At 47.2% G+C, this 20,069-nt stretch overlaps 1 protein-coding gene across 2 annotated transcripts in view; it reads left to right on the forward strand.

Moving 5' to 3' along the window:
• The window catches only part of PPP1R1A (protein phosphatase 1 regulatory inhibitor subunit 1A), a 77,657-nt gene that overhangs the window by 35,781 nt on the left and 21,807 nt on the right, over positions 1-20,069 (forward strand). For both annotated transcript variants that reach the window (XM_080990589.1, XM_080990588.1), the window contains exon 2: positions 12,240-12,300. In XM_080990589.1, coding sequence (XP_080846715.1) covers positions 12,240-12,300 — 61 coding nt within the window. The remainder of the gene's footprint in view (positions 1-12,239; positions 12,301-20,069) is intronic.

Here is a 20,069-nt window from a genome sequence, read left to right on the forward strand (position 1 = left end):
AGCTCTCTAATTCTTTGGAGCGTAGCTACATGTTCCTCCAGTTGCTGGACTTTGTCTTTTAAGAGGGCAATCAACATGCAATTGCTGCAGGTAAAGCTGCCTGCAACCTTTGGCAAGATGGCAAACATTGCGCAGGAACCGCAGGCGACTGCAGTTGTTCCCTCCCCCTCCATCTTGAGAACGTGTCGTTGGGGGTGGTTACAGCGGTCCTCCATCATAAAAAGCGTGAAGACAGGACAAATAACTCCCCCCACAAAAAAACCTAGGTCTCCCGCAACAAACGTTTGAGACTAGCTCCCCTAAATCTAAAAGATGGATCAAACTGCCCTGCAAGCTCTGATAAGCTTCTCCCACAGCTAATCACCTGCCTCAACAGAAACCCTGCCCCCTCTGACCTTTGCACAGGGAGAGCAGCCAATCAGCCACAAAGAAACACACACACACAAGAAAACCCTTTTTGCTCCTTCTTCAACTGCTGCCCTGCAAGCTCTGATAAGCTCCTCCCACAGCTAATCACCTGCCTCAACAGAAACCCTGCCCCCTCTGACCTTTGCACAGGGAGAGCAGCTAATCAGCCACAAAGAAACACACACACGAATCATGATGTGTGTGTGTGTGTGTGTGTGTGTGTGTGTGTGTGTGTTATGCAAAAACCACAATGTAGGAAAATCTGTGAGGCCAGCTAATGCCTCTACATATCTCCATCCTTATTTCAGACATGGTGATATATCAGTATATCATTATGTTTGTCATATGCAGCAATTGCATATGACATGTTACAGGATTTAGACAGGACATATGCAGACTGGAAACAAAGCAGTGTGCCTCCCCCAAAACGTTTTCAGGCACCAAACAGTATTGAAAGTGGGATGTTGTATAACTGCCCCAATACCAACATGAATGCACAGTAAAAAGGACATGTGGAGGGTCAGTAGACACCCAGGAGTAGGGCTGGGTGAGACCTGGTTTTCAACATTGTGATATATAACCAGCTAAACATAATGATATACTGATATATCACCATGTCTGAAATAAGGATGGAGATATGTAGAGGCATTAGCTGGCCTCACAGATTTTCCTACATTGTGGTTTTTGCATAACACACACACACACATACACATCATGATTCGCAATATATTGCCAGGTCAAAAATGATGAAACCAATATCATGATATGAACTTCAAACTGGTTGGGACAGCTGCTTCCCAAAGTCCAGCAATGCTGGTACATTCAGTCTCCAGGATGAGGACCCCCAAGAATGCTCCACTGCTTGGGGTGGGATAGAAAGCTGTCAGTCAAGTCCAACATTCCGAGAGGACTACCATATTTTTTGCACCATAACACTCACTTTTTTCCTCCTAAAAAGTAAGGGGAAATGTCTGTGTGTGTTATGGAGGAAATGCCTACGGGTGGCATGCCTACGGATTTTCCTCCTCTAAAAACTACGTGCGTGTTATGGTCGGGTGCGTGTTATAGAGCTTAAAATACGGTAACTCCCTCTGTGTGGCAGGCAGTTCTGTCAGTTGGTCGGTTGCTGCAAGGAGTGTTAACTGGCAGCTGCTCGGATGCAGTCTTCTCCTGACTCACTACTATCTAGTATATAGTTTATAACCTAAGCCTGCCTTCAGGAACAACTCTGTAAACTTGAATGAATCTGATAGTAAAGTAGTTTATGTTAATATGATTCTGATTCATGTGTGTTTTCTTTAAGAGGGGCAGAAGGGATTATCAACCAGGAAGGTATAATTATTGATAGGACTCAAACGAGTTAGCAACCTGCTTGTTGCTGCATAAACTCAAGCAGGGGATCGTTTAAACTCTGCTAAATTATATAAACGTTCCCACACTTGGGAGGAATTGGAGAAGCACAGGGCACTCACAAAGCACCCTTGCCTGCTTCTCAGTGCCTGTCTGTTCCCTATTTTGTTCCTGCTTTCCCGTTGCCTTTGATCGCTCATCAAGGCGTCAAGCGAGGTGTAACATGGCTGCCTGTTGACAGGAGTTAGCCTTGCATGAAGCCTTGATGCCTATTTTGTTGCTGCAAAGCTTCTTTCCGCCCCGCCTCCTCTGACATCCTTCCTGTCCTCCCTGTTCCAAAATGTATTTTCTTGTCAGAAAATGATCCAGCTGGCCCAGGTTCAAGGGAGTGCTGCCCTGAGGGACCTGAAAGTGAACTTTGGGTTCCAGCACTTGCCGTGCTGCTTTGAGGAGTTATTCTCATGTTGGCTCTGATTCAGGGGAAATTAGGCCCCATCTGCACTGAGCACTTGACGCAGTACCATTTCAAACAGCCATGGCTTCCCCCAAAGCATTCTGGGAAGTGTAGTTTCTTTAAGGGTGCCAAGAGTTGTTAGGAGACCCCTATTCCCTTCTACGAAGTTCCTGGGGAAGAGCGATTAACGGTTAAACCACTGTGAGAATTGTAGCTCTGTGAAGGGAACAGGAGTCTCCTATCCACTCTTGGCACCCTTGAGAAACTACAGGTCCCAGAATGCCAGTGGGCATGGCCCTGTTCCACCCTCCATATGACTTATCATCCCATGAAGGGAATGGATGGAAAGAGTTCTTGACTGAAGGGAATTTCTGTATGTGCAATAAGAATTAAAACCTTGGCACACCAGCACTGAGCTGTGGGTCAGCCACCCCTGGGCAATTGTTCTAGGTGAGGCAATGGTGCTGAGAGAGCAACCTGCATGTACTGATGGGATCTGCAAGGGATGCAGGAGAATGTGGGTGCCATGTCCTCACTTTAGGGTACCTGGAAGTTGCTGTCTGCTTGATCGTGCAGTGACTATAGTCTTTCTGGTTCCTGTGTGCAAGAGAGAGAGAGAGAGAGAGAGAGAGAGAGAGAGAGAGGTCACTGGGCAGAAACTGCAGTTCATTTGAAGAGAGCCAGGAGATGGAAAGGAGCTTGGGATCACAGGAGGTGGTTCATGGCTCCTGGGTAGGGGACCTAGGTACTGCTGGGGCTTAGGGATCCAATCAGCAACAAAAAGGGAAAGCTCAGTGGTCATAATATCTAAATAATGTCTCATGATTCCCTGCTCTCTGTATATTCTCTGCTGGAAAACAAATAACAACTATCTTCCCTTTTGGGTGGGGAGCAGGTAAGAGTTGAATCCTCTATTTGGAATTCCAAATGTGGGTTTCCATAGCAACTAGTTTTAGTAAGGAGGTGAGGCAGGGGAGAGAGGCACCTGGGACCTCCCAATGTTGCAGTTGTCAGAATGCTGCATGGTAAGTCCCTCCTGGAAACATCATTAGCATCTCATTGGTGCCTCCTGGAACTCACATGACCAAACACACATGTACCCCCGACTCCTGAACTGGCAAGATCTCCTGCACTGGGGAGGGTGAAAGTCCCAAATAATCCTAGCAGTGGAGGGATGCTTGTGTGGAATATGGAACACAGTAGCATTTGACATGCCCCACAAGGAACATGAATCCGGCAGATGGGGCAGGACTTTACCCTTAGTGATACCCAGTCGGGGAAAATAGGCTCATCATCACCAGATAACACTGCTTCTAGGCTGCACCTACTGTGTCAGATTACAAGCGGTGGTGTGGAAATAATAAGATTGGAAGCTTTCCCCTCCACCGCATATAATCACCTTAATTGCTGATACATAGGCAATTATCATGGCATGGAGAAGGCTAGGCAATAGCTAGGGACACCATGTGCCCTATTCTGCAGTGGATGGTTCTCTGTTTTGAAGGTGTCTTTTATTTGAGTGTTCATTCAGACTTCCTTTTGTGCCACACTTTCCAGGCACAGGTTCATGTTTTAAAGCTCCATGTCTGAGCAGAATTTTTTCTGCCCTGGCACTTTCCCTAGGGAAGCCCGTTATTTACTGCTGAATTGGAGAAAACAACAATCCACAGGAAACGCAATTGTCTCTATTGTTGCCTGTTTTTAAATCCCATGTTAATTGGTCTGAACTTGAGATGTCTAATGCAGTATATTGGGTTCTTGCAGGACAACTTCAGTTCTGAGTAGATACCTTCATGTTTGCGTATATACAGTGGTACCTCGGGTTAAATACGCTTCAGGTTACAGACTCCGCTAACCCAGAAATAGTACCTCGGGTCAAGATCTTTGCTTCAGGATGAGAACAGAAATTGTGCGGCGGCAGCGGAAGGCCCCATTAGCTAAAGTGGTGCTTCAGGTTAAGAACGGACCTCCGGAACAAATTAAGTACATAACCAGAGGTACCACTGTATATAGCCGAGAGGTTTTCAACCTTTTTGAGTCCATGGCTCCCTTGACAATCTACATTCTCTCTGTGGCACCCCTGTGGGGCTCAGGAGCCCAGTTATGTCACCCTTTGCCTGCAAAGCTGGCAGATTCTCACCCTTTCTCAAACACCCTTCCTTGTGGAGTGTTCCCTCAGCCTCCTCTCCTCTCCCCTCTCCTTCGGAGTCTTCTGGGCAGCTGTCCCTGGTCTCGCCCCAAAGAGAAATGCCTCCCAGAGGCACCATCAGCCTGTGGAGCTTATAGCCAGGGCTGCTGCAAAAAAACAGCTGTGCAAGCTTTTGGGAGGCAAAGATGTAAGAGGGCATCAGGGAAGAGAGGGAAGGAAAGAGGGACAGAGGCCAGCATTGCCCGCGACGCCCGTGACTATCATTCAAGGCACCCCAGGCACAGCAGACTGGTTGAAAACCACTGATATAGCCTATTTATGGCTTTGTTTCTGTTTGGAGCAATTGGTCTGCTGCTTGGCTGGAGGTCCTGGCTAGCACCTTAGCTTGGTTTTGTAGGTAACAACCCACTGCTATCTGTTCATGTGCCCTTTGCTGGATTCTGCAACTCAGAGGTTACTCAATTATTCATAAATATTGGTTTTTCTCCATTATGTTTACACTTTTGGGCCGATCCCAACCATATCATTAGTAATGTGTACACAGTGTTGAATGATGTCACACGCCGGGTGCCTGTGACCTTGCATTGTGAAATTACCATTTTACAGTTTCACAGCAAAATAATCCCAGGGTTCTGGTGCACACGACTGTTTCATGTGGGGTTCAAGGGAGTGCTGCCCTGAGGGACCTGAAAGTGAACCTTGGGTTCCAGCACTTGCCGTGCTGCTTTGAGGAGTTATTCTCATGTTGGCTCTGATTCAGGGGAAGTTAGGCCCCATCTGCACTGAGCACTTGACGCAGTACCATTTCAAACAGCCATGGCTTCCCCCTATTCCCTTCATAGAGCTACGAAGTTCCTGGGGAAGAGTGATTAATGGTTAAACCACTAAGAATTTGGCACACCAGCACTGAGCTGTGGGTCAGCCACCCCTGGGCAATTGTTCTAGGTGAGGCATTGATGCTGAGAGAGCCTCAAAGGAGCCTCAAAGGAGTGTGCAATATTCTTTCCCCCCCACACACATTTTATCCTCATAAGAATCCTGCGAGGTAGGTTTGGCTGAGAGGCAGTGGCTGGCCCAAGATCACCCAGTGAGCTTTCATGGCCGAGTGGCGACTCAAACCCTGGTCTCCCAGGTCCTAATCCAACAATCTAACAATAGTACCACACTAGCTCTTCTGTGTAGAAGCAGGGGTGGGGCTATAATGTATGCTAGGCTGTGACATTGTGGCCCCGTTGCTGCCCGGCTTTGCCATTACCATGTTGAGCATGGAGGTCTGAAGAGAGAAGGGTTTGGGCAGGCAGCTGCTCCCACATCTGGGCTCCATGAAACCAGGAAGGGTGCCTTTTTTAAGACCTTGGTGCTTGGCATGCAAAACTCTTGGGAGACTCATGGGGTGGAGCTAGAGACCTGGCCCCACTTCTGCTTCTCTATGAGCCCCCCCCCCCAAGCCAGCGCATTAGCCGGGCTACTGGCTCTCTTCAGGCATCCACTGCCTGAGTTAAGGAGGCACGTGATGAGGGGAGTGGGGATCAGATTCCCCCCAGTGCTATTCTGATTGCCCTCCCCAGCATGGAACTCTGCACACATTTCAGAACCCTGGAAAATCAGGATCCTCTAAACCACATGAGGAGGAGCAGACCCCTTGCTTCATATAGTTACCCTTGAACTCCTGGAGGGTGACCCAGAACAACAACAACAGGGGTGGAGGTAGTGAATTCATCCCTGCAGCCCCCCACTTTCAGATTACTTACACTTCAGGCATTTGCTACCTGGTTTAAGTGGGACCTCCAAAGGCCTGATCTGCTTTGAACCAAAGGGATTGGGCTGACAAAAACCATATTTGATCAAAACCAATCAAATGTGCCTGGATAGCTCAGTTGGGCAGAGCATGATGCTGGTAATGCCAAGGTTGCAGTTATGTGGGACAGCTGCATATTCCTGCATTGCAGGGGGTTGGGACTAGATGATCCTCATGGTCCCTTCCAACTCTACAATTCTATAAAATAACCTTCCACTGACCAGTGCAGGTGGGGGAGGTAAGGCTCAAGGTTTGCTCTCATCTGTAATGCCCTTTCCCATCAATGCAACGCAGCTCCACACTCAAACTTAAAAAAATAAAAATTAAAAATCTCTTTTTTAAAGGTAAAATACTGACACCTAACAAGATACATGGGCTTATTGCTTGCCATAAGTCTAGACATTCTGGGGAGGCCTGCATTTATTTACAGTCTCGGGACTGGGTGGTCTGTGTGCCTTCCCCCGCTTCCCCAGCTTCTGTGAATGCAGGAGCCTTATTAATAGCTCTAACATAGCACACTTCATCTCCAAAGCACTTTAGAGAGCGAGAGAGAAATAGAGAGTATAATTAATTAATCATTTAATGCTTAGCAGCACTTAAACTGCACGCAGCTCTCCACCAGCGCGCAGGCACACAAAGCGCAGCATAGACGTTAAGCCCTTTGGCGTACTTAACTCTCTCCGAGATTGTGCGGAGCGTGGCCCGGTGCCAGCTAAGGAGAGGGCTGGGAAGACTCAGCTCCCTGGGCGCCTGGGTTATGCCTGTGAGCTGCATCCTGCTGCAAAGAATTGGCTAGATCTGTGTGGTCCTTTTATGTGTGTGCTTTTAAAAAAGAAAACAAATATATTCAGGCGTAAAGGTTGCAGCTTGCCTGGTGGGGGCACACAGACCTCTCTTGGACCCCACTTTCCCTTCTGACATTCACTCCAGAGTGCATCTGCCCCCACCCCACAAATCATGCATAATCCCAGAAAATTTCCCGCCCATGTTCTTTTCATATATGTTCTGCTTTGCCCCATTTATGTTTCCATTATTTTCTTTCAAAAAAATACATTACATTTTGTATACAAATACGTTACTTACTGTACTATACAATGGTGCTGCTGTAAGTGGTGATTTGTGGACTGGTTCTAGTCTGTAAGTCATCAGCTGCTGGTTCCCAATGACTCCACCACAGTCCAGGTTGGGTGGGATGCTTAGGGACCAGATGTGGAACATGAGGGGCAGAAATTGCCAGTCTAGCACGTTGGATAGCTTGAGAAGAAATCCTGCCACACAAGATGGTCTGAAGGCTCCTTTTAAAGTTCTATAGCCCCCCCCCCCAAGGTTTACAATCTTGTAAAACAAGTACAACAGACAATAGCCACTTTGAATAGCTAGCGTGCAACTGCTGTCAGATCAACATTTGTGAAAACTAATATGCATATTTTGCATAATATATACTGGTGTTTTTATAAGTCAACGGAGAGGTGGTTGTTGTTATATTCAGTGCTTTCTTCTGGGGGGGGGATGCAGGGGTACTCATACCCCTAAACATTTTATGAATCTAATGGGAGAAGAAACTTAAAAAAATTAAATTGTTAGTTTCTTCTCTAGCACGATAATCGTCAGTTCCGTTCCTACCCCCGATGGCAGCCTCATTTCCTGTCACAGTGTTTTCTGAGTCTCAGATGGAATTCTGGATTTGTTGTAGTTTCTGAGTCACCTTCAAAGGTAGCCCTAAGTAGAGTACATTGCAGTAGTCCAAGCGGGAGATAACCAGAGCATGCACCATTCTTGCGAGACAGTCTGCAGGCAGGTAGGTTCTCAGCCTGCGTACCAGATGGAGCTGGTAGACAGCTGCCCTGGACACAGAATTAACCTGCGCCTCCATGGACAGCTGTGAGTCCAGAATGACTCCCAGGCTGCGTACCTGGTCCTTCAGGGGCACAGCTATCCCATTCAGGACCAGGGAGTCCTCCACACCTGCCTGCCACCTGTCCCCGTAAAACAGTACTTCTGTCTTGTCGGGATTCAACCTTAATCTGTTAGCCGCCATCCATTCTCCAACCATTTCCCGACACTCACACAGGACAATCACTGCCTTCACTGGTTCTGATTTAAAAAGAGAGGTCATCCACATACTGATGAACACCCAGCCCAACCCCCCTAATGATCTCTCCCAGCGGCTTCATAAAGATGTTAAAAAGCATGGGGGAGAGGACAGAACCCTGAGGCACCCCACAAGTGAGAGCCCCAGGGGTCTGAACACTCATCCCCCAACACCACTTTCTGGACACGGCCCAGGAGGAAGGAGAGGAACCACTGCTTAGCAGTGCCCCCAGCTCCTCTAGACAATCCAGAAGGAGGTCATGGTCAATGGCAAGGGTCAGCAAACTTTTCAGCTGGGGGCCGGTTCACTGTCCCTCAGACCTTGTGGGGGGCCGGACTATATTTTGAAGGGGAAAAAATGAATGAATTCCTATGCCCCACAAATAACCCAGAGATGCATTTTAAATAAAAGCACGCATTCTACTCATGTAAAAACATGCTGATTCCTGGACCGTCCGTGGGCCGGATTTAGAAGGCAATTGGGCCGGATCCGGCCCCCAGGCCTTAGTTTGCCTACCCATGGTCAATGGTGTCAAAGGCCACTGAGAGATGCAGCAGAACCAGGAAACAGCTTTCCCCTCTATCCCTAGCCCACCGGAGATCATTGACCAGTGCAACCAAGGCTTTTTCAGTCCCATGATAAGGCCTGAATCCTGATTGGAAGGGATCCTAATGGTCTGCATCCTCCAGGAGTTGTTCAGCCACTGAAATTTAGTTCAGCTGCTCCCCTGGGATGTTAGCTGATATTGCCCACACACTTTTGAGCATATTTTCATAACCAGGAGGGATAGAATCTTGATTTAAAAGAAGAAGGAGTGATGCCATGGGTCACATCTGGCTCTCAGCCTGGCAGTTTCCTACTCCTGCTCTTGCCCCAGAGTGTTTGCCCTGAATTCTAAATCTCTGGACCCAGATGGGGCATCCTTCCTAAATCTCTGGAGCTATAATAACAGTAATAATAATTTTATTATTTATACCCCGCCCACCTGGCTGCCATCTTTCCTAATCATGAGGAACGGCATTTGCTGTATAAATTACCTTACACTTCCTATGGTATCTCAGTTAGGCCTTAAATAGGCACTGGTGTGGGTTGTTGCTCTTGTTTTTGGTGATATGTAAATTTTATTTCAACTTACCGGTAATTGGCTTATCAATAAATAAGTTGACAGCCCTAAGGGAGGGAAATAGAGCCTTCTGATTATGCAGTCTCTCATCTGTCCTCTTAGTCGTCTGCGTGTGGACATGGAAAGTGACAAATTGGAGGAGGGTGTCATTCTCACTCAAGCATGCTCAGAGAACATGTGCGCACTTCAGAGAACACTAGTGAGTGTGTGTCTTGTGTGTCTGTGTGTCAATGTGTGGAGTGCTGGCAGAGAAGAAGAGCAAAGGATGATGATCTGTCTTCAGGAGTCCTTGATTGTTAGTGCATATTTTGCCTGTAATTCATCCTTCTTCTCTTGCAGAAAATAGTGACTGTTTTCCTTGAAAAAACTGACCCAGATCTTAAGTAGCAGAAGTGAAGCAAATCTAAAGCAAGGTGCCTCTGCCTGTTTTGGTGGTGTGTGTGTTACATTCTTCCTCTTCCACCCCCCACATCCTCATGGTCCCTACACCTCACTGGCCCCCTGATCTTCTGCAGAGGCTTTATGAGGGGCTGGAGGGGTCAGGAAAATCCCCTTGCTCAAGCTTCCTTCTTCTCTTGCTGTTTGCAAGCTAGCATTAATGATGGTGATACTGTGCTGTCATACAGTTATGGAGAAAGGCTTTAAAGTGCACCACACACACTACATGGCTGCAATCCTATAACTTAGGTTCAGCTTGTACAATTATAGTTGATTCAGAGGCCTTGTGCAAGGAACCTACTTTTCCCAAAGATTGGGCTTTCTACACTAAGGAAAGTGATGGGAAAATATCCTGGAAAAGGTAGGATAGCTGCCGTTAAGATGGATTTGGCAGCATCAAATGACTGAGACTGAATTTAGAGAGGCTGTGTACCACCAAAATGCACATGTCTGCAGCATGGACTGTAATTTGCACCTCCCAGTGACCTCAGAAGCTCATGCAATGAGAAAGCTGCAGTTATTCAGTCAGCGACCAGTGTGTTGGCTGCCATTTTCCTCAGCAGTTGCCTTTCGTGCACCACATGGGTGCCTTCTGCAGACAGCAGGGAACACATTAAACTTTCTGCAATGTTACTATAGGTGTGGAGGGGAAGGAAAGGTGGATCTGATCTTTCAGCTGCCACCAGCTTGATCTTTGTTTGACTCTGAGCTGTGCTCCGCTTTTGAAGACCAGGTGAAGAAGTCACTTTTGCGTATGGCGTTATGCAGCTCAGTCTTTGAGTGGCAGTTGGAAGATACCCCACATGTTTCTCAGTCTGTATCTATGCTGACTTCCTCTATCCTACAAATTGGCTTAATGGCTGATTTGTCTCTCCAGGGAACCTGGGAGGTGGGGATCTGTCTATGAAACAAGTGCCAGCTAGAGGCCACCTAACCAGTTGTAGCTCTAAGGCAGGAAATGCCAACCCAGTGCCCTCTATAACATGTGCTACAATTCCCATAAGCCCCCACTAGTATGATCAGTGGTCAGGGATAAGTGAAGTTGTTGTCTGTGGTATCTGGGTGGCACCATCTTGACTTCCTCTGCTCTGGGGTTTGAGTGGGTTCAAGGTGTCCTCAGAAGATTGATTTTAAAATGTGGGAGGCACTGCTTTTCACTTGGACATCAGACACACCTCCCATTGGAATATGGAAAGTCACTTAATTTACCGGTTGGAGGAAAGGGAACTGTCTTATGCTCCTTTTGCCCACCCTCCCCCTACACTTGCAGTAAGGTTGGCACTGGCAATATCATGAAAGAGCACAAACCAGGGATGCAGAACCTGTTGCCCTCATGATGTTGTTGGACTCACAAATTCTGCCAGCCCCTACCAGCATGGCCAATTGTCAGGGTTGAAGGGAGATGTATTTCAGCAACATCTGGAGGGCCATAGATGTCCAGAAGGATCATGCTGTGCTCCAGGAGCTGTCTGTTTATGAATGCCACCCTTGTCTCCTACTGAGGTCTATCCTAAACAGGTCTTCTTTGGGATGTCTCTTTGCAAATAGAGCTGTCAGTCTGGGCACTGAACCTGGGGCACACCATAAAAAGGCTTCTACTGCACCAGTTTCGAGGTGCAGAGAGGAGGGACGGCAGGCTGCTGAGCAGGACCATTGTCAGTCTGCGCGTATGCACATGTTGCATTAGTTCAAGGCGGTTTGCAGATAGATGATGAATGAACTGCACCCAAACAAGAAACCAAGATCTCTGAGTTTAAAAACAACCCAGAACCAGCAGCAGATAAATCAGGCCAGATGGTTACAATATTAGACTAAAAAATATTTTAATCTCACACTGTGGCAACATTAAAAACACAGGCGCTGATTTAAAATGCCTTAGTGTAAATAAACATTTTCATCTGCTGCTCAAAGGGAATTTATCAGAGCAATTCACAGCTATTTAGATCTAAGTAGATACCCTTTGAAAAGAGAATTACGTTTCCTTGGGGGTTGTATTTCCTTATATTGGCAAGGGTATTTGGCCCTCACTGGTAATGGTGGTGCCGCCTCGATTATTTGACACCAGCTTCCAACTGGTAGTTGGCAGACAGAGCCAGCCTGGTGGTCCCCTGGTCTCAAGCCCCCCTTCAACCATGGACTTAGCTCACTGGGTCATCTTTGACTTAACACCATCTCTCAGCCCAACCTACGTCACAGGGTTGTCTCAGGGATATACGGAGGAGAACTGTGAAAGCCATCATTGAGTACCTTGGTGAAAAGGCATAGTATGAACAGAACAAAATAAAGAAAAGTCACATCCTGTGGCTTTGTAGTTGCTGTCCATTTATTGTCTGTCTCTCTACCCATTTTGCTATATTTAAGTGTTTGGACAAAAGTGGTTCTGAGTGCCTAACGCCCCCACCCCTCTCCCACTCTTTTTTCTTATAGATCCGAAGACGTCGCCCAACTCCAGCTACCTTGGTCTTGAGCAGTGACCAGTCATCTCCTGGTGAGAGCCAAAACATACTCATCCATATTTTGGGGTGTCTCACTAGTTTGTGGGAGCAGCTTCAGAAATAAACAAGGAGACCTTTGTCACAGGGGCTGTTGCACTGTTCAGCCATTTTATTGGCCTAGAAGATGCCCTTATGGATCCCTAACATATACCTTGCTCTATCATGGGCAATGAGAACTGTTTTCTTGGCCAATTGTTCCCCTGAAGGGCATGTTATATGTAGGGCTGCCTCTGAAGATGGTTTGGAAACTTCAGCTGGTGCAGAATTCAGCGGCTATGTTGCTCCATGGGGCTAGACGGTTTAAGCATATTATACCAATCTTGGCCCAACTGCACTAGCTGCCAATTAGTTTCTGGGTCTGATTCAAAGTGTTGGTTTTGACCTATAAAGCCTTAACCAGCTGATGACTGCAATACCTGAAGGACTGCCTCTCCCCATATAAACCAGCCCAGACCCTGCAGTCATCACCTGAGGCCCTTCTTTGTGTGCCTCCTCCAAGGCAGGTCCGGAGGGTGGCAGCACAAGAATGGGCCTTCTCTGTAGTGGCTCCCCGTCTGTGGAATTCTTTCCCCAAGGAGCCTTACCTGGTGCCTTCGTTATACACCTTTAGGCGCCAGGTGAAAACATTCCTCTTCAACCAGGCCTTTGGCTGACTGACACTTGATGCCCTTTTAAATGTGTTGTAGGGGGATTATTATTATTGGTTCTTATTTTTTATTATGTATTGGGGGTATTGTATTTTTATGTTACGAGTCACCCTGAGATCTACAAATGGAAGGTGGTATGCAGATTTCATAAATAAATAAAATGTTGCAAGGTGTTTGTTGATGGCCTGTGTCTCCCTGCTGGTTTTTTGAGAGGTCTTCTTTTTTATTGGCAATCACTCGTAGCTGAGTAAGATGGACCTAGTGCAAGAAGGTGGGCACCCTACAGCCCTAGAGCTGCATAGGGCCTTCAGCTGAAATCTGTTACCTCACCCTGCCCTCAATAGTTTAGGACCAGGCTCTTTGAAGGACTTCCTGTACCCATATGCAGCTACCTGAACTTTAAAATTGGTCTCAGATGTCTTGCTCACGTTTCCTTTCATCAAGATCTATTAAACTGGCAGTGACTAGAGACAGGGTCTTCTCAGTGTTGGCTCTGCACCTGTGGAGCTCCCTCCCGAGGGATACATGCAGCTTCTTTCTACCACAGTGCTATGAAACACCCTCCCTGGGGCAGTGTCTTGCACCTCTTGATTTCTTTCAATTGAGTTTTTTACCTGTTTTTCTTGTGGGAGGGTTACATGTTTTGTGGAGGTATTGCCTGCTTTTTTGTGCATTTTTGGTTTTTATTTTGCAATGTGTGTTCAGTATTTTTTGACTGGCTCTTTGTGGGGGGAGAGATGTGGGTTCTGAGCATCACCAACTTTTCTTTCTGTGAAATGGGCATTTTGTGATGCTCTCAACAGTTTTTTCTTAGATTTCCACATGCCCCCCTCTCCAGATCCAGAATGTTTGCCCTCCCCCATCATTCTTGCACATTGGAGCCCCAAGATGCTTTTGATAAATTTAGGAGAGAACCTCCAGAAAGTGACTTTTATGGCTGAGTGGGGACTTGAACCCTGGTCTCCAAGGTCCTAGTCCAGTCCTCTAACCACTACACCACAGTGGGTCTCTGGATATCCCTTGTGGGTTGCTGTCCCAAAGACAAAAGCGGGAAAATTCAGCTGAACTGGACAAACAGGAAAGCATCTTCTTTCTTAGCAGGGAGCAACATCTCTGGAAAAAGACCTCACTTGTTGTCTGTGCAGGCCTCTCCTTCCTTTCCCTTTCCTGTCAGTCTCCCACAGCTGCAGCCGGCCTGCACAAGACTTGACAGTCTCAGTCCCTGGTTGCATTCTCTGGCTTTTCTTGCATGCTGGATAATTGACCGCCTGTCTGACCTGTGTTTCTCTCTGCTTCCTTGTCTGTCTGAATATTTAGGAAGTTGTCATGGTAGATTGTTGATTTGGCAAATAACGCTGAGAGCAAGCAATAGTCAGCAAGCCATGACATCTTTTTGTTGGTGGGGGAAGGGAGGGTGACTGGAGAAGCCTCTGGTGCCAAAGGGGGCATTATTTTCTTAGATTAGGAGCTAGGAGGAATCTGGAGTTCAAAGCTGGACAACACTGGGATTTTAATGGGACTCATCTTAATGCTGGCTCAGTTGGTTAGAGCGTGATGCTGATAATGCCAAGGTAGCAGCTTTAATCCCTGGACGGGACAGCTGCATATTCAGGTTGTACCAGATGATCCTCAGGGTCCCTTCCAACTTCTATGAATCTGTAAGGGCAGCCTGTGTAGGTGACACCTCAATGGAGCTCAGTGGCAGAGCACCTCTTTTACGTGCAGGAAGTCTGTGGTTCTACTCCTGGCATCTCCAGGCAGGGCTGGGAAAGGGAGCCTGTCTGAAGCCCTGGAGAACCGCTGCAGTCACCAGGCTTGATGTCTGATTTGGTGTAAGGCAGCTGCCTCTGGTCCACTAGGATTATATTGGGGTCAGAATTGGGAGTGGACCTTCTCACACCAGTCACTGGATCACAATGACAGGACTGATCCAGGGGAATTTTGTACTTATTTGAATGCAACACCTGCCCCCCCCGCCCCAATGTGGGGGCCTATCGTCACCTTCATGGGGTAAGCATGGATTACTAAGGCGTGTTGAATTTTTAGACTTTCAAATTCCAAGAATGAGGGGTGCTAAAAAGTTGGGGAATTCAAAATATATTTTGCTTAAATTAATTATTCTTGCTTGATAAGTAAAATGTGTGTAAAATTGCATAGAAATCATTAACAATGATTGCCAAGTACTTGCAGTTATATTATTAATTAATTAATTAGCATTATTTGACATTTTCAGAAGGTAAAATTAAATTTCTTTGGTTGTCTGAAAGCAGTTTATGTGTTTCTTCATCAAACATAGACTTATGAAGTTAACTGTTGTCCAATCATAAAAATAATATCAAATTTTAATTACTCACATCCAAAAACATATTTTTAAGACCACTCACTGAATAAATTTATAAAAATTCAGTTTTACCTCTAAAACAACACACCCTAATAGATGACTACGTTTGACTCCGCAACTGGAGACCCCTCCATGGATGGAACTGCCAAGATGCTCATGCTCACCCTTAGAAGACCTCTTGGACCAATCCATTCTGTAAAGGAAAGTGTGGCTATCCCATTAAGGACACTGGCTCCCTCTAGCAAGCTGACAAATGTCAGCGACATTCTGCTGAGCATGGCAGACTTGGTAAAAGCAACCTCTCTTAGATGATCAAATATGACCGAGTCCCTCCAGGACTCCTAAGGACATAGCATATTCCTAAAATCCTCAAGATTTTGGTGCCCCAGAGTGGGAAATGGGCAGCACTGTTCCAGGAACAGCCTTGCTATACTTTTTACTGGAGGGAAATATGCTTTGGCCTAGAGGGAGCTCTGTTTGAGCAGTCTATGAAAGATATCCATCACAGAATAAGGATGCATGGCAACATGGTTATTTCCAAGATGTCCAAAGCAAAAAACATTGCACTGTATTGCTTAGGTGCTGGTGCAGCCTCTGATGCCAGCTGGCTGAGCTGACATCATGGCATGGCAAGTCCATAAACATAGCAATTGCTCAGGGAGAAAGAATGTCTGTAGTTCAGGTTCCATGAGGGAAGTGAAAGGTGTCAGCTTGGCTGAGCTTAAAACCCCTCGCATACAGAAGGAGCAGATACCTGGGGACCTCCAGATGTTGCTGGGCTCCCATCAGCCCTAGATCAATGTTCAAAGGTCTATGAGAGTCACAATCCAGCAACATCTGGTTCCCCACTCCTGCTCTAGGGACAGGAGCACTTGTCTGAGAAAGAGGAACCTGAGGATAGTGGATCTTCTGGACAAAGGCAATGAAGAATTGAGGTGAGAAGGGGCCGACGAGAGAGGGAGCTCTGAGGAAGTGCTTCAGGTTAAGATGTAGGCTGCAAGGAATTGGAAAAGGGTACAGAAGGAATGCCAAGGGAGGTGGCCAAGGGTTAGGGTGGCTGACATAATAAGGAGGCATCCAAGGAAATAACTTCAGTACGGTGCCTTGGGACAATAGCAGCTCAGCATTCTTGGCAGGCAGACAGGAAAGGGAGGAAGCCAAGAAGGGCCCAGTCTCTGTTTTGTCTTTTTAGATACCCCCCCCCAAAGGTCCTGCAAGGCAATTCTTGGCAAAATTGATAATATGGCATAACCGATCTATAAAACCCTCAACCATGAAAGTTCATGAGGCACAATACCTCTAAATCCAAGTGGCTTTGGGGCTTCAGAACAGGGGTCCTCAAACTAAGGCCCGCAGGCCAGATTCGGCCCGCCAGGCTCGTCAATCCGGCCTGCCAGCCAAAATGCCACGCCGTGCAAGGACTGACAGAGCGAGCTCAAATTCGCTCCTCTCTGTGATGAGGGGAGACGCATCTCCTCGCCAACTGGATTTCTGCCTGTGGGCAGCCGTGACTGGACACAATTCTTATGTTCTTAGTGCTTATGAGATTATTTTGGCTTTCTGGAGGACTAGATGAATTGCTGTGTGTGTGTGTTTATTTGGATTTATATCCTGTCTTTCCTCCCCAAGGAGCTCAGGGTAGATATATATACAGTATATACTGTATTTTTCCCGCGTATAAGACACCCCCATGTATAAGACGCCCCCTATTTTGAGGGAATACGATTTAAGAAAATGGGGGGAAAGATCTATCCGTGTATAAGACATTCCCAAATTTTGGAAATTATTTTTTAGGAAAACAACCTAGCCTTATACACGAAAAATACGGTACAGTGGTGCCCCGCAAGACGAATGCCTCGCAAGACGGAAAACTCGCTAGACGAAAGGGTTTTCCGTTTTTCGATGCGCTTCGCAAGACGAATTTCCCTATGGGCTTGCTTCGCAAGACGAAAACGTCTTGCAAGTTTGTTTCCTTTTTCGTAAAACCGTTAATACCCAGGGTGCATTGCTGGAAGAGGTGCAGTTGCGACTTGACTTCGAGGAGCAACACATTGCACGCGGTGTGGTAGCTTTTTCTGAGGTTTTTGAGGACTTTGGCGATTTTTGAAGCTTTTCCAAAACTTCTTTTGCAGCTCTTTGGTAAGTTAAACTTTTAAAACTTTTCTTGGGGGGGTTAGATTTTGGGTTGGGGTGTTTGGAATTCAAGGACTTAGTGTTGGGGAGAGGTTTGCAAGAATCTGGGAGCTTGTGTGGTTTTTTTCTGCATTTTTATGATTTTCTGTGACCATTGGGGCACTTTCTTTTTTAAAAAAAAAAAATCTGGGTTTGAATTTCTGTGTGGTGGGTGGCTGGGGGGACAGTTCAGGAGGGGTTTGCAAGAATCTGGGAGCTTGTGTGGTTTTTTTTTGGAATTTTTATGATTTTCTGTGACCATTGGGCCATGTTGTTGTTTTTTCAAAAAAAAATTTCTGAGTTTGAATTTCTGTGTGGTGGGTGGCTGGGGGAGCAGTTGGGGAGGGGTTTGCAAGAATCTGGGAGCTTGTGTGGGTTTTTTTTGGAATTTTTATGATTTTCTGTGACCATTGGGCCATGTTGTTGTTTTTTCAAAAAAAAATTGCTGAGTTTGAATTTCTGTGTGGTGGGTGGCTGGGGGGACAGTTCAGGAGGGGTTTGCAAGAATCTGGGAGTTTGTGTGGGTTTTTTTGAATTTTTATAATTTTCTGTGACCATTGGGCCATGTTGTTGTTTTTTTCAAAAAAAATTTTCTGAGTTTGAATTTCTGTGTGGTGGGTGGCTGGGGGAGCAGTTGGGGAGGGGTTTGCAAGAATCTGGGAGCTTGTGTGGGTTTTTTTCTGCATTTTTATGATTTTCTGTGACCATTGGGCCATGTTGTTTTTCAAAAAAAAATTCTGAGTTTGAATTTCTGTGTGGTGGGTGGCTGGGGGAGCAGTTGGGGAGGGGTTTGCAACAGTTGGGGAGGGGTTTGCAATTTCTGTGTGGTGGGTGGGTGGCTGGGGGAACAGTTGAGGTTTTTGAAGACTTTGGTGATTTTTAAAGCTTTTCCAAAACTACTTTTGCAGCCATTTGAGGATTTTGAAGACTTTGGTGATTTGCAGCCATTTCGTAAGTTAAGTTAAACTTTTAAAACTTTTTTGGGGGGTTTTGGATTTTGGGTTGGGTGCTTGGAATTCAAGGACTTGGTTCAGGATTTGAATTCCTGTGTGGTGGGTGGCTGGGTGCTTTTGAATTTTTTGGGTCTGAATCACTGATTTTTTTTTCTTTTTCTGAGTTTACGAAGCTAGGAGCTGTGCTGCCATGGGACCCAAGAAGACTGCTGCTGCAGAGGCCGGCGAGAGGAAGAAGGAGAAGGTGACGCTGGAAATGAAGAAGGAGATCATCCGGAAGCACGACGGTGGAATGTGTGTGACGGACCTCGCCAGGGAGTACGGCAGGAACCCATCGACCATCGGCACCATCCTGAAGATGAGGGAGAAGATCCTTGCTACTGATGCAGCCAAGGGAGTCACCAGGATCGTGAAGAACCGCCCAGCTGTTCTGGAGGAGGTCGAGAAGTTGCTCCTCATCTGGATAGACGAGAAGCAGTGTGCAGGGGACACAGTGACTGAGGGCGTGATTTGTGAGAAGGCCAAGGCCTTGCACGCAGACCTCATCCGGGAACAGCCAGGAACCTCAGGCGAGCCAGAAGTCTTCAAGGCAAGCAGAGGCTGGTTTGACCGGTTCAAGACGAGATCCGGAATCCACAGCGTGGTCAGGCATGGAGAGGCTGCCAGTTCTGATGTTCCTGCAGCTGAAGACTTTGCCTTGGAGTTCCTGGAGGTTGTGAAGACGGAGGGCTACGTTCCACAGCAGGTCTTCAACTGCGACGAGACCGGGCTGTTTTGGAAGAGGATGCCCAAAAGGACTTTCATCACTCAGGAGGAGGCCAAGTTGCCTGGCCACAAGCCCATGAAGGACCGTCTGACCCTGCTCTTCTGTGCCAACGCAAGCGGCGACCTGAAGATCAAGCCCCTGCTGGTGTACCACTCGGAGAACCCACGGGCCTTCAAGAAACACAAGGTCGACAAGGAGCAGCTGAGTGTCATGTGGCGATCCAACAGCAAGGCTTGGGTCACACGTGTGCTGTTTGTGGACTGGGTCAATCTTGCTTTTGGCCCTGCTGTCAAACAGTACCTGCTGGACAACGACCTGCCGCTGAAGGCTTTGCTTCTGATGGACAATGCTCCTGCTCATCCTAAAGGCCTTGAGGAGGACTTGCTGGAGGAGTTCAGCTTCATCAACATCATGTTCCTGCCGCCTAACACCACACCACTGCCCCAGCCGATGGATCAGCAGGTCATCGCCAATTTCAAGAAACTCTACACCAAGGAGCTTTTCAGGCGATGCTTCGAGGTGACTGATTGCACCACCATCACCCTGCGGGAATTCTGGAAGGACCACTTCGACATCGTCACCTGCTTGAAGATGATCACCACGGCCTGGAAAGGGATCAGCCAGAGAAATTTGAATTGCGCTTGGTGCAGCCTGTGGCCGGACTGTGTGGCACCAAGTGACTCTGATGCACCAGAGTCAACAGTGGTGCAGGACATTGTTGCCTTGGGGAGGACCATGGGCCTGGAGGTCACAGAGGAGGACGTCAGCAAGCTGGTGGAGGAGCACGACCACGAGCTGACCACCCAGGAGCTGGTCGAACTGCAGGCAGAGGCTGCGCAGGAGCAGGCCTCGCTGGAAGAGGAGGAAGCAACTGAGGAACGGC

This window comes from Podarcis pityusensis (genome assembly GCF_964106645.2).
Source record: "Podarcis pityusensis genome assembly, chromosome: 2".
NCBI lineage: Eukaryota > Metazoa > Chordata > Lepidosauria > Squamata > Lacertidae > Podarcis > Podarcis pityusensis.